The sequence below is a fragment of the Gorilla gorilla genome, chromosome 4 (assembly GCF_029281585.2).
Source record: "Gorilla gorilla gorilla isolate KB3781 chromosome 4, NHGRI_mGorGor1-v2.1_pri, whole genome shotgun sequence".
Lineage (NCBI taxonomy): Eukaryota > Metazoa > Chordata > Mammalia > Primates > Hominidae > Gorilla > Gorilla gorilla.
In genome coordinates this window covers 17416258-17430238 of record NC_073228.2, presented here as the reverse complement: position 1 = coordinate 17430238, position 13981 = coordinate 17416258, and the positions used below count along the sequence as shown (strand labels likewise).

At 54.8% G+C, this 13981-nt stretch overlaps 1 protein-coding gene across 1 annotated transcript; it reads right to left on the bottom strand.

Moving 5' to 3' along the window:
• Positions 1-324: 324 nt before the first annotated feature.
• CD300C (CD300c molecule) lies at positions 325-4536 on the bottom strand. Its single transcript, XM_004041059.4, is given in 4 exon segments — positions 325-472; positions 1589-1715; positions 3336-3674; positions 4476-4536. Coding segments are annotated over 4 exon segments (675 nt in total).
• Positions 4537-13981: the final 9445 nt, after the last annotated feature.

Below are 13981 nucleotides of genomic sequence, written 5' to 3'. Positions count from 1 at the left end.
AACGGTGGAGGAAGCAATGCCAGGCTCCTGGAGAAATGGAAGGGTGCAGGGAGGGCATCCCGGCACTCAGAGGTATTGCTGATGGCCCGAGGCTTAGCTGGCCGGGGCGTGCACGTGAGACGTGGACTCACAGCTCAGGGCGTCCATGTCCGTCAGGTTCACGTGTGACACATGAGGATCGGGCACAGGGAAAAGGCTGAAGGAGGCTCAGAAAGGATTCCAGGAGATGCGGGGAGAGCAGCCCGGGGAGGGAGTGGTCAGGAGGTCATTCCAGTCCCCTAGAGGGGCTGTGTTGCAGCACAGGGCCTTGATGGACAGCAGATGCTACTGGTTCTCACCCTAGGGCCAATTCTGCCTGCTTCTAGAGCTTCTCTGAGGTCTGTTCACCCAGAGGACGGCACCCAGCATGCTCAGGAGCAGGGGCAGCTCCAGGAGGACCAGGAGCAGGAAGCGGACATTGCTGAACAGGGAGCTGTGGGGACACGGTGACGGGCAGTGAGTCACCTCCCCAGGGGAGGCCCAGGTGCCCTCCACCATCCCCTGACCCTTGTGTCCCAATCCTGTGACCACAGCCAACCACATAAGCACCCCCCTGGACAGTCCATCCCGTCTCAGCATCACGGCCCCTAACCCTCAGCCTGGATTGACCTGAGGACTGTGACACAGGAAGGGCAGGACCATGAGAGGACGTGAGGTCACGCCAGGGATCTAGGCAGGGTCTGTGTCCAGGACGCAGCTGTCTACCTCTGTGCTCCCCATGGAGGGTTACCCAGCTGGGGTCCCGGAATTCACAAAGGGTTATTTGTTTGGTGTCAACTCTCCTGTACACAGCGTTTCCAGGAGGGCAGGGACCATTTGTTTCATTCACAGTGAGTACCTGCTGCCTACCCGGAGTCTCCAATAATCTGCCCTACAACTTCAGTGGTTGTTGAAGGAATTAATGAACGGACAGCTCAGCTCTCAGCTCCTCAGAGGACTGGGCTTATCAAACAGGATGAAACTCTGGCCAGGGCTGCGAGGGAGGCAGGGGAGAGGACCAGGGCCACTGGACCCCAGAGCATCTGCCCCCTTCCCTGGCCTGGCCAGGTCCCAAGGCTCCTCACAGGACATTTGCCTCGCTCCTCCCTCCATCTGGACCCTTCTTCCTCCAGACCCCAGAGTGCCCAGCCCCCAACCCTTGAGGTCTCTGTGCTCATGTCCTCTAATTCTCAAACCCTCTTCTGATCATCGTCAGTGAAATAGTAACTCCAACACCTGCACACGCTCTCCCCAAACCCAAGAGACAAACATCTCATCCCAGCATTCATTACCCTTTGCTGTATTTGTACATCAGCCTCTGTGCTGACTTGCTCAATGCGTGAATCCACGCAGTAGAACTCAACTTCCACCAGGGCAGGACAGTGGCTGTGTGGTTCCCTGCTGTGACCCAATCCCAAAAGGAGTGCCTGACACTTAATAGAACCTTCACGTTTGGTGTGGGAGGTGCGAACAAAGAAGGGACTGGAAGAAGGGACATCCGAGTCCCCTAAACATCACACGCAGTGGGGAGGCTGCCAGCGTGGCCCAGTCCTATGCGCAGGCACCTTACCCAGGGTGTGGGCTGGGTTCAGGGCTGTCCTTTCTGGTCACGCTGGGCCAGGTGTGCACGGGCAGCTTCGTGGGAGGAACTGAGGTGCCCATGGAGCTCTGGGGGCTGGAGGCTGTGGTTGTCCCGGCTGTGGGTGAAACACAGGTCAACCTTGATGACATCACATGGGTCTCCCGCTTACTCTCGCCTGTTCTGCTCCAATTTTCACAGACAAGGTCACCAATGATGTGCTGGACAGATGCCCTGCATCCATCATGCCCCACGGCCACACCCAGGCCTGACCAGGGTCCTGGGCCTCTCCTTGTCCCATCCCTAGGTACTGCAGAGCCAGGACACCATTTCAGATGTGAGAGCTGCCCTGCTCACCTGTGGCAAAGGCACGGGTCTCCAGGTTTCACCCCAGCCAGGGAGGGACAGGGTGACCTGGGGGAATGGGGTGATGTTTACTCTGCGAAGGGTGACCCAGAGTGACTGCGAAGCCAGGGCCCTGGGCACAGCAGTGGCTGGAGAGAGGCTGGAAGTGAAGACAGGAAGTCAGTGGGGTCCTCCCTGAACGATGGGACCCGAGTCCACTCAGCCCCAAATGGCAGCCATGCCGCGGCCCCACAAGGCCATTGGACCATCCTCTCAGCGGGAGCGAATGCCCAGGAAGAAAGATCTAGACAGGGGATGCCCGGTGAAGCCTGGGCGGCGGCCCGTGGTGAATACAGCTGGATAAGGGCCCTTTCCTCCTCTCCCTGGCGCCCTCAGGTGGGATCTTAGTTCCTCACTCCTAGATAGGAAGACACAAAGGGCGCAGGAGGGACACGTCGCCCCCGGGGAAATGGAGAACAAGAAGATGCTCCGAGGAACCTGGGACATTGTCAGAAGAAAACGATGGAAAAGCAACCACACTGAGGCCACTGGGTTTGTGTCTTGTGAGACAGGAGGGGGCCTTTGAGGGAAGAATGACCTTCGGCTTGGGAAAGGGCCCTCAGGTCCATGCCAGTCTCAGCTTATTTCCATCCACAGGTCCCTTTGCCTGAGGGGGCAATTTCTGGGGTTCCCTCCTGTGGTAAAAGGTGCCAGAGAATAAGGGGGACACACAGGTCAGCCTCAGGGGCAGGATGTGGTTCCCAGGAGCATGAGAACCCCACCCAGGGCTCTGGGGCTCCTTCCTGTGTCCTCCAGTGGCTGCTGCAGGAGCTCCCAGGACAGGGCTGTGAGGCTGCGGCCTCAGGACCCTCCAGACAGGGCGGCATCCATGCAGGCCCCAGGGCAGGGGCAGCCTTGAGTGAGAGGAGCCAATGATGGGGGGGTCCAATTCCCCGTGGGGAAGAGCGAGTTAGACCCAGGCGGGACCGTGGGCACCCTTCAGTATGGATCCGGCCCTTGGCAATACAGGGAGGTAGCAAGGACCCCAGAGTCAGGGGTGGCCTCACAGACCCCACCCAGGAAAGTTTCAGGCCTGAGGCCGTGAGGGAGGGCCCACAGCGGGGGGTCTCCAGCCACAGGGCCAGGGTGCTTTTGTGGGTGCCCACCCTCCCAACACACACATGCAGGTGCACACACACACAAACCACACCACACTCCTATGCAGGCACCCATACACAAAGACGCACTCACACTCATCCACACACAGCGGCACACAGTGTCCTGAGTCACCAACCCCCAGGCTCACACCCTCCTGTTCCACTTCTTTCTTCAGGGACAGAATGACCAGCCCTAGGCTCAGGCAGGCCTGGTGCTGAGAAAAGGAGGGGCTCACCCGGGAACACGGACACCTCAACCTTGACAATGGGATCATGAAAGTCTCGGAGCCACGGTGTATCCACCCCACACCAGTAGGTGCCTGCGTCCTCCTCTGTGAGATTCTCCAGGGTCACTGTGAAGCTGAGGTTTGCAGGACTGTCCCTGATGGACACTCGGCCATTCCTTTTTCCTGCTGACCCTTTGGTCTCCACAATCTTGTCACATAGGAAAATCTGTGGTGGTCTGCACCAGAATTTGTTGAGGGTCCTGTGTTCCTTCTCATAGCGACACTGCACACTCAGGGATCCCCCCACGGGGCCCGCCGCGGTCCTGGGGTGGCTCAGAGGAAAATAGCCTGAAAAATATAAGCCAAAATCCTGTCTCCTTACCAGAGGGGCCTGGTCAGGGGTGCCGCAGTGTCAGCCCCTCATGGACCCTGGGCGTGTGGAGAAAGCAATGGCAGGCAGGCAGCCTTTGTCCACCCAGGAACAGGGACTGAGGGTGGGAGGATCCCTCTGTGCAGAGGTGGGAAGGGCATGGGAAGTTTCCATGGAGACTGGAAAGGCAAGGCTAGGGAAACACTGGGTGTGTGCGGGCCTGTGTGTGCATGTGAGTGTGATTGTGTGTGCATGTGAGTGTGACTCTGTGTGTGTGACTGTCTGTGTGAGTGTGACTGTCTGTGTGAGTGTGACTGTGTGACTGTGTGTGCATGTGAGTGTGACTGTGTGTGCATGTGAGTGTGACTGTGTGCATGTGTGTGTGAGACTGTGTGAGTGTGACTGTGTGTGAATGTGACTGTGTGTGCATGTGTGTGAGACTGTGTGAGTGTGACCGTGTGTGCGTGTGAGTGTGACTGTGTGTGTGATCGTCCCAGATAAAATTTGTGATTGGATAACTTTGGCAATGACAGTCACAGCATCACCTCCCACCAGGGCTTCCTGTCTCGGGCACAGAGGAATAGGCCTCCCCCGTGCTGTGCCCTGCCGCCTGCTGTCCCCTGGTGAGGGGGCTGCTGACCGCTCCTGGGTGCTCCTTTGCCCTCCTCCCCTCTCCCTGCCCCTGCTCCCCTCTATGACCACTACTCCAGCGCCTGCACCCCTCCCTGCCCTCTCCCACTCAGGACAGAGCTCCCCGAGTCCAGGGTCGGCCCACCCACCTGGGACAAGCAGGAGGAGCAGAGCTGAAGACCGCCACGAGGCCTAGGCCCTGGCAGTCATTCCTGTAACACGAATGTCACCTGCCACTGTGCAAGACCCCAGGAGGGGACAAAATGTAGTCTCCTCCCAGCAGATCTGAGCTTCACTTCTGCTTTTCTTCTGCTCTCGGCTTCCTTGTCCAGCCCTGTCTCAGGTCTGAGGCTGGAGAGGGTCAGGGTACAGGAAGCTCAGGGAGAGAGCCGCCTGGGCTGAGGCCGGTGCTGGCAGCTCTGGGATGGTGCTAGTGGCTCCTCTCAACCCCGACGTCTGGCAAAGTCCAGAGTCCCTTGGGTGGCGATGCAGCCACTTCCCCACAGCCCACAGCTTCTGGCTTCAGTGTGTTATTCACACTGCAGAAGGCAGAGCCAAGCTGGGCCATTTCCTACCACATGGGCTGCTCCACCCTCTGTGACATGTCACTTCCTGGTCAGGATGGACAATCTTGTGGTTGGAGGCTAAATCTGCCACCTTCTTTAGCCTTGGAGGTGACCAGAGAGAGGTTGTGTCCCTTAATCTTCAGCTAGGTCCCCGCAGAGACCTCTGCCCCTAAGAACCCCAGCTCTTCTTCTGGCCTCAGAAGTTAGCGCTATGAACCCAGACACCATCTGCATGTCCCTTTTTGGTGCTGAGTCCCCAACCAGGTTAAAATCCCACAGGCTTGGGGAGTTTTCTTCTTGTGCCCCTGCCCCCAGACCTACACACACAGCGGCATCACCCACCCGAGACCCTCCTTTTCCATCTTGTCTTCTTGCCAAAATCCATGCCCCAGTGGGAATCAGGGCAGAGAACTGAGAATAGAGAGAGAGTTCAGACATGTGAAGATGCTGAAGTGGGACTTTGTGGAGGATATGAGGCTGAGACTGAGCCAGCACACACCCTAGGGCACACGGAGGGGGGTTTGGTGACTGAGAGGACAGTTCGTCATGAGCAGCGGCTGCTGGTGTCTATCCTGGGTCCACTGTGATGGTCAGGTGCCTCCCAGGGAACAGACATGGCGGACAGGCCTTCCCAGGAGGTGGGAACCCAGGTCTATCCACACTCGGCATGGCTGGTTCTCCTGACATGATGGGCTCAGGGTGTCTTTACCCTGGAAAGGGCAAGGAGGCTAGTCAGACACAGGATTTGCCTCCTGTCTGTCCTGGAGGGCATCACTCCTTCTCCACCTTCTCATGCCTTAAGCATATTCCTTGACTCTCCCAACCCTCCTACAGATTTCTGTTCCTTTCTTCCTACCAGAGTCAATAGCACCAGTATGTGCACACAGCCATGAGGTTGAGTGGAGAGTGATGGGAGTCTGGGCAAACCTGGCACCACGAAGGGGTCTCTGCACCCTCGACCTGCCCTGTCCTCCCTCCATTTACACTCTCAGGGACACAGCATGCACTGGGGTCATTGGTGTTGATGCCCCCAGACTCACATCATGGGACTGTCTCTAGCCCAGTGCAATCCCAGGGCCTCCAATTAGCCCAGTGCTCAGGTCTGGCCTGGGCCTGGCTTTGAAGTATCCCGGCTCTGCCATGGGCTGACCTGGTCTCCCCTTCTGCTCATACCCACCCCTTTCATTCTCCACAGAATCAGCAATGTGATCCCTGACACACACACGTGGCCCTGGGGAGGCGCTGCTGAACTCCCAATGGCTCCTGCTGTCACAGGATGACACCCACCTGACCTGGCCTGTGCACACAGGTCCTGGCAGGCCCCAGCACCTGGTAGGTGTCTCCAGCCTCCTGGATCCAGGTTCACACTGGTGCTGCCACCCTCCTCACTTGGGCCTTTGTCCAGACCCTCAACCTCCCACTCCTCTGCCTGGCTCCAGCCGACAAGGTTGCTTGCGTGTTCCTTGACCTTCCCGGGTTATGGTGGCTCCCTTTTTAGGGGTCCTCATGACCCATTTCACACTTCCCTCTCATATTCCTCAGTCTTTCTGTTGGCGAGTCAATGTCTGCTCCCATCTAGGCTGGCCGCCCCTTGAGAGCAGGTGCAGCCTCTTGTCTCATTCACAGCTGTGCCTGCTATCATTCCAGGGTCTGCCAAGTGCAGTTTAACAATCTGGCTGTTGAAATGATGAATGCGTGAATGGATGCATGACATCCTGATGTCCCACTGCCTCAGAGGACTTAGTCATCCAAAGTTGGTGCACCATTTCCTGCCCAGGCTGGGGAGGAGACAGAAAATGCTGTCTGGAGGCCCTAAACCCACCTGACCCAGGGAGGCATCTGCCCCTGGCAGGACATGTGCAACTGCTCCTCTCTCTGCCTCAGAGCTCCTCCTCCAGGGATCCTGGCGCTCACCCCCTCCATTCTCCTGATCCCTGCTTGCTCAGCGCCTATTAGAGGGGCTTCACCACAGTCCCCCTCAGCTCCTGCACAGCAGTCACCCCACTTCTCTTATTTCATTCCGTGACTCTTTTCATCTCTAACTTTTATATTTCTTCTGGAATTTGTGCATGTATTTTTGCATCTGTTTATCATTTCTATCCCCCGCCTGGAATATGAGCTCAATGAAAACAGAGCTCCTTGCCTGGGTGTTCACGGCTGGACTCCAATGCCAGGTAAGTGTCTGATACACCAGAAGCTCCCATAAGTATCTGCTGAATGGAAAAACAGGTGAGGACCCCCAGGCGTGGCCCTCCTTGACCTGGTGGACTCATGGGAATCATCTGCCTCACAGGGGTCTTGGGTGTGGCATACCTGGAACCGAAACGATGGTCAGCTGATAACGTCTTCCTTTGTCTGTATAAGCAGACGTGGTCTGCACTAGTGAGCAAAAGACTCAGTTAACTACCACATTAAGAAGTCACGGCCCTCAACCAATTTCCATACTTGAGTCAGTTAAAAGCCACAGCCCTGGAATGAAGGGGAGGTCAGGTCCCCTTGAGGAAGGAGGAAGGAAAGGCCTGGCTACCATGCCACAATTCACACTGATAATCTTCTACCAGCCCTCCCGGAGGGACCAGAAGACACTGGCCAGGATGTGTCTACATAAGGAACGGAATTGTCAGGTTTTGGGGGGAGTCCTGGATCCTCTTCTGCAGGGACCCCAGTCCTGAGAGGCCCAGCCTGGGACTTGGTCCACTATTCTGAGCAAAGGCCTGTGGAGATCAGGGAACAATGGAGTTTTCACCCAGGTCTGACTTAGAGGGCATGATAGGTCCAGAATCTATGTACTGTCATTTCTTAAAGTTCGAAAGCATCATTGAATTGACACACTCAGCAAATGGAAGCAGCCACATGTTCTGCACTCCTGGACCCGGGGAGTGTGGGCCATTATGGTGGCAAAGGTGCAGGGGAGTCCTGGACCTGCTCCTCCCTGTGAAAACGGTGAAGGAAGCAATGCCAAGGTCCTGGAGAAATGGAAAGGTGCAGAGAGGACATCAGACACTTAGAGGTGTTGGTGACAGCTCGAGGTTCAGCTGGCCAGGGCGTGCACATGAGACATGGAGTCACAGCTCAGGGCGTCTGCGTCCATCAGGTTCACGTGTGATGCATGGATCAGGCACAGGGAAAAGGCTGAAGGAGGCTCACAGAGAATTCCAGGAGATGTGGAGAGAGCAGCCCGGGAGGGAGTGGTCAGGAGGTCATTCCAGTCCCGCAGAGGAGTTCTGTCGCAGTGCAGGGCCTTGATGGACAGTAGATGCTACTTGTTCTCACCCTCTGGCCAACTCTGCCTGCTTCTAGAGCTTCTCTGAGGTCCGTTCACCCAGACGACAGCACCCAGCATGCTCAGGAGCAGGGGCAGCTCCAGGACCAGGAGCAGGACGTAGGGGCTGCTGAACAGGGAGCTGTGGGGACACGGTGATGGGCAGTGAGTCATCTCCCCAGGGGAAGCCCAGGTGCCCTCCACCTTCTGCCTATCTGTGAACCCAGGTCCTATGGCCGCACAAATCCCTGTAAGGACAAACTCTGTATATGACAACTCCTCTAAAGAGACCATTAGACCCTGACCTTCAGCCTGAGAGTCCCTGGAGTCTCAGGACTGCCTATAAGGAAGCACATGGCCGTGAAAATGGTGCATGAGGACAGGGAGGGATCCAGGTGACAACCACACCCACAAGATCTCTACTTCCCGGGGTTATTCACTGGTGCATGGAATCAGTCATGTAGTCCGATGTCTGTATGGCCACCATTTCCCAAGAAGGTGAGGACTATTCATGTTATTCACAAGTAACTGGTACCTGCCCTCTGGTTGCGAACATCAGCCTGTAAAATTCATGGTTGTTGAAGGAATGAATGAATGGCCCAGCTCAGCTCTCAGCTCCTCAGAGGACTGGGCTCATCAAACAGGATGAGACTCGGGCCAGGGCTGCAAGGGAGGCAGGGGAGAGGGCCGGGGTCACCGGGCACCAAAACATCTGCCCCCTGCCCTGGCCTGGCCGGGTCCCAGGACTCCCTTGCAGGACATTTGCCTCGCTCCTCCCTCCGCCTGGACCCCTCTTCCCCCAGACCCCAGAGTGCCCTGCTCCCAAACCCTGCAGGTCTCCACGCTCATGTCCTCTAATCCACAAACCCTCTTCTGATCATTGTCAGTGAAATAGCGACTCCAACACCCATACACATGCTCCCCAAACCCAAGGCACAAATATCTCTTCCCAGCAGTCATCAAACTTTGCTGTATTTGTCTGTCAGCCACTGTGCTGACCTGTTCACTGTGTGAAGCCACCTGGTAGAACCCAAACTCCACCAGAGCAGGACTGTGGCTGGGTGGTTCCCTGCTGTGACCCTATCCTGACAGGAGCACCTGGCACTTAGTAGGACCTTCACATTAGGTGTGGGAGGCATGAGCAAAGAAAGGGCCAGAAGAAGAGAGACACAACCATCCCATCTCTCCCAGCCTACAGGAAGGCTGCCCACGTGGCAGTCCTGGGGGCATGAACCTTACCCTGGGCGTGGGCTGGGATCAGGGCTGTCCTGTCTGGTAGAGCTGGGCCAGGTGCACGCTGGGAGGTAACGGGAGGACCCGAGGTGCCCGTGGAGCTCTGAGACTGGAGGCCGCGGTCAGGGCTGCAGGGGCATCACAGGTCAGTCTTGGTGACCTCGCCTGAGTCTCCCACTCATCATCACCTGTTCAGCTCTGATTTCCACAGACACGATCACTCAGTACATGCTGGACAGATGCCCTGAGTCCAACACGTTCCACGGCCACACGCAGGCCGGACCAGGGCCCTGGGCCCCTCCCTAGTCTTATCCCCACATTCTTCATAGCCAGATGAGCACTTTCAGAGGCAAGAGTCAACCTGCTCTCTAGGGGAACGTGAGAGTCTGTGGAAAGAAGACCTGGCTGCAGACCCCATCCCAGCCAAGGAGGGAGGGGTGACATTCACTCTGTGAAGCGTGACCTAGAGTGACTGCGGAGCCAGGGCCCTGGGCATGGCAGTGGCTGGAGTGAGGCTGGAAGTAAGGACAGGAAGTCAGTGGGGCCCTCCCTGAATGATGGGACCCGAGTCCACTCAACCCCAAATGTCAGCCAGGCTGGTGGCCCCACAAGGCCAGACACTTTCAGGGTGGGGCACACAGAGGAGTCTCGAACAACAGGTGCAAATGTGCTTTTGTGCATGTCAGCACACACACACACGGGTGCACACACACAAACACACCACACAACTGTGCATGCACACACACACACACCACGATGGCACGCACACACACACACACCACAAACACAACTCACACCTGTGCATGCGTGCACACACACACACACCTGTGCATACACACACACACAGCAAACCCATGCACGCAGACACAGACACTGTGTCCTAAGTCACTGCCTGCAACCTCACACACTCGTGTCCCATTTCTCACTTCAGGGACAGAACGACCAGCCCTAGACTCAGACAGGCCTGGTGCTGAGTGAAGGGGGCTCCCCTGGGAACACCGACACCTCCACCTGGAAGATGAGGTCTTGAAAGACAAGATCTTGAAATTCTTGGAGCAATAGTCTATTGACCCCACACAGATATCCACCTGCATCCTCCTCTGTGAGGCTCTCCAGGGTCACCGTGAAGCTGAGGTTTGCAGGATGGTCCCTGATGGACACTCAGCCATTCCTCACCTCTGCTGACTCTCCAGCCTTTACAGTCTTGTCACATAGTAGAAAAAGTGGTTGTCTGCACCAGTATTTGTTGAAAGTCCTGTATTCCTCCTCATACTGACACTGCACATTCAGGGATCCCCACTGCGGTGTCTGTCATGGTGCTGGGGCCGCCCACAGCAAAACAGCCTGGAAAACACAAGCCGAAGTCCCAGCTTCTCCTCAGATGGGCCTGGGTCAGGGATGTTCTGGGGTCAGGGCCTCTTGGACCCTGGGGTTGTAGAGGAGACAGTTGCAGGCCGACAGCCCTTGTCCACCCAGGAATCTGAACTGAGGGGTGAGTAGCTCCCTCCCTGCAGAGGTGGGAACAGGGAGGGGGGTTTCCATGGAGACAGGAAGGGCATGGACTGGGAAAACACTGTGTGTGCATGCCTGTGTGTGCACGTGCATGCATCTGTGATTGTATGTGTGGTTCATCAAGATGGCATTTCGGATTGGATAGCTGTGGCAATGACAATCACAGGCACCTCTCCCCCAGGGCCTTCTCTGTCGAGGATGCAGTGGAACATGACTCACCTGCGCTGTGCCCTGGAGCCTGGCACTCAGCTGGTGAGGCAGCTGCTGACAGCTCCTTGATGCTCCTCTGTCCTCCTGCCCTCTCTCCATGTCCCTACTTCCGTGTCCAGGACCCACCCACCTGAGACATTCAGGAGGAACAGAGCTGCCGGTATCCGAGCAGCCCGATCCCTGGTGGTCACTTCTCAGATGTCACTTCTCACTGCATCAGGCTCTGGTAGGACAAGGTGGAGTCCCCTCTCCCAGGGTCTGAGCCCCACTTCTGCTTTCTTTCCCTATCTGCTTCCTTGTCCAGCCCTGTCTCAAGTCTGAGGCTGGAGATGGGAGATTGCAGAAAGCTCAGGAGAGAAGCTCCCTGGGCCGGTGCAGGCACACCCAGACTCAAGGGGCCAGGGACCAGGGGCCAAGGTGCAACCAGGATCTGAAGCTCAATGGGCAGTTCCAACCAGAGCAAGTTTCATCCCTAAAGACAAGTGCCCAGGGCAGGGGGGATCCAGGCAGGAAAGAGGAGGACACATCTGATTCTGGCCCATGGCTTCCGTTGTATTGAGAAGCAGCACACACACTGCACGTTGAACTTCTCACTTCTGGGAGAGGAAGAGACACCCAATGTCCCTACTGAACATGTTCACCTAGGCTGGAACTTGGTTTGGTGACAATCTTCAATGCTTCTTATTTGTGAACAAGGGAAGCAGTCTTTGAAGTACTAACTATAATCAATGCCAGACCTAAGTTAGATTATCTATACAACTTGTGAACCAAAGCGTATCTGAGACAAGTCGCAATTAATTTTGGAAGTTTATTTTGCCAAGGTTAAAGGTACATCCATGACAGCCTCAGGAAGTCCTCACAACATGAGGTGGTCAGGGCATAGCTTGGCTTTATACATTTTAAGGATACAGAAGACATCAATCAGTATATTAGATTGGTACAAAAGTAATTGCAGTTTTGCCATTAATTTTAATGCACTCCAGCCTGGGCAGCATTAGTTTTAATGGCAAAAATCACAATTACTTTTGCACCAACCTAATATGTAAGATGTACGTTGGTTCGGTCTAGAAAGGCAAAACAACTCAAAGTGGGAGGGGGCTTCCAGGTCACAGGTAGATAAGAGACAAAGAGTTGCATTTTTTTGAGTTTCTGATTAGCCTTTCCAAGGGAAGCAATCAGATATACATTTATCTCAGAGAGTAAAGGGATGACATTGAGTTACATCTGTCCTTTGTCCGCAAGGAATTTCATTGTGAATGAATTGTGAGGGAGGTATGTAGCTTTTTTTTTTTAAATCTTAGTAGCTATCTTTTTTAGCAATAGAACGGGAGGCAGGTTTGCTCTAAACAGTTCCCAGCTTGGCTGTTCCCTTTGGCTTGGTGGTTGTGGGGTCTGGAGATTTATTTTCCTTCCACAAACTTCAGGGCTGGTTGGCAGAAGTATTGAACCCATACATTTATACGTGTCCTTTTATTATCCGCCCCCCCCCTGCAGACAGTGTCTTGCTTTGCTGCCCAGGCTGGAGTTCAGTGGCACAATCATAGCTCCCTGCAGCCTCAAACTCCTGGACTCAAGCAATTTTCCCACTTCAGCCTCCCAAATCGTTGGGATTATAGGCGTGAGCCACTGCATCCAGCCACAATCTTCTTTTTTAGAGCTCAATTAATTATACTTTATTGCTTTTTGTGTACCAAGAAATTGATCTGTGAACTTCCCTCATTTAAAATATACCGCAATTTTGTAACCTTGTTTTTTCATCTCTCTTTCTCTCTCAAAAATAGAAGTGGCCCAGGCCCCTCTGGACCTTAGGGAGGCCCTGAAGGCCAGAGAGGAATAAAACAGATATGTCTGATTCCAGTCCAAGGAAAGACATTCACTTTGGGCTTTAATCTTTGCTTAATTATTTTTTCCTTTGCAAAAGAGAAAGAGACTCAATTTCCTCAGTGGGTGGCTCTATGATATTGGATGTGCAGCTTGTCGACTCCTTAGGCGTTGTTTTCTAAGTTTCTCTATGGCAGGACTTGAAACCCAAACAATTAATCAACTCCGGGCAATGTCTATGGAGAGGTCACTCTGCATGTGAGAGGGGGACCTCCCCAGCCAGAGTCTTCCTGAGTTTCTGTGTGGATCTTCCTGAATCAGGTCCTTATGTGCAGGCTTGAGAGTTGAAGAAAGAAATTCCCACAGGGTGCGGTGGCTCACGCCTGTAATCCCAGCACTTTGGGAGGCTGAGGCAAGCGGATCACTTGAGGCCAGAAGTTTGAGACCAGCCTGGCCAACATTGTGAAACTCCATCTCTACTAAAAACACAAAAATTAGCTGAGCACAGTGGCTCATGCCTGTAATCCTAGCACTTTGAGAGGCCGAAGCGGGTGGATAACTTGAGGCCAGAAATTCGGGACCAGCCTGGCCAACACGGCAAAACCCTGTCTCTACCAAAAAATACAAAAATTAGCTGGCGTGGTGGCATGCGCCTGTAGTCCCAGCTACTCGGGAGGCTGAGGCACAAGAATCGCTTGAACCCGGGTGGCAGAGGTTGCAGTGAGCTGGGATCGAGCCACTGCACTCCAGTCTGGGAGACAGAGCAAGTCTATCTCAAAAAAAAAAAAAAAAAGAAAAGAAAGAAATTCCCACAGGGTCACATACACACGTACTCAAACCTAAAGCCCAATGTCCACTCTCACATCACCATTGTCTTTGCACTGGTTCCCTGTTGTAAATTTCAACCTGTCAGCACAGCCAGGGACCAGCACAGACTGCTTTCAGTTTCGAAGTGTTTCCTGAAAAGCAAAAGGCACTGGAGGAGTGAGAGGAGAGGGAGAGAGAGTGATGGGTGGAAGGACTTCGAAAACAATGACTCCCTGGAGTTTCT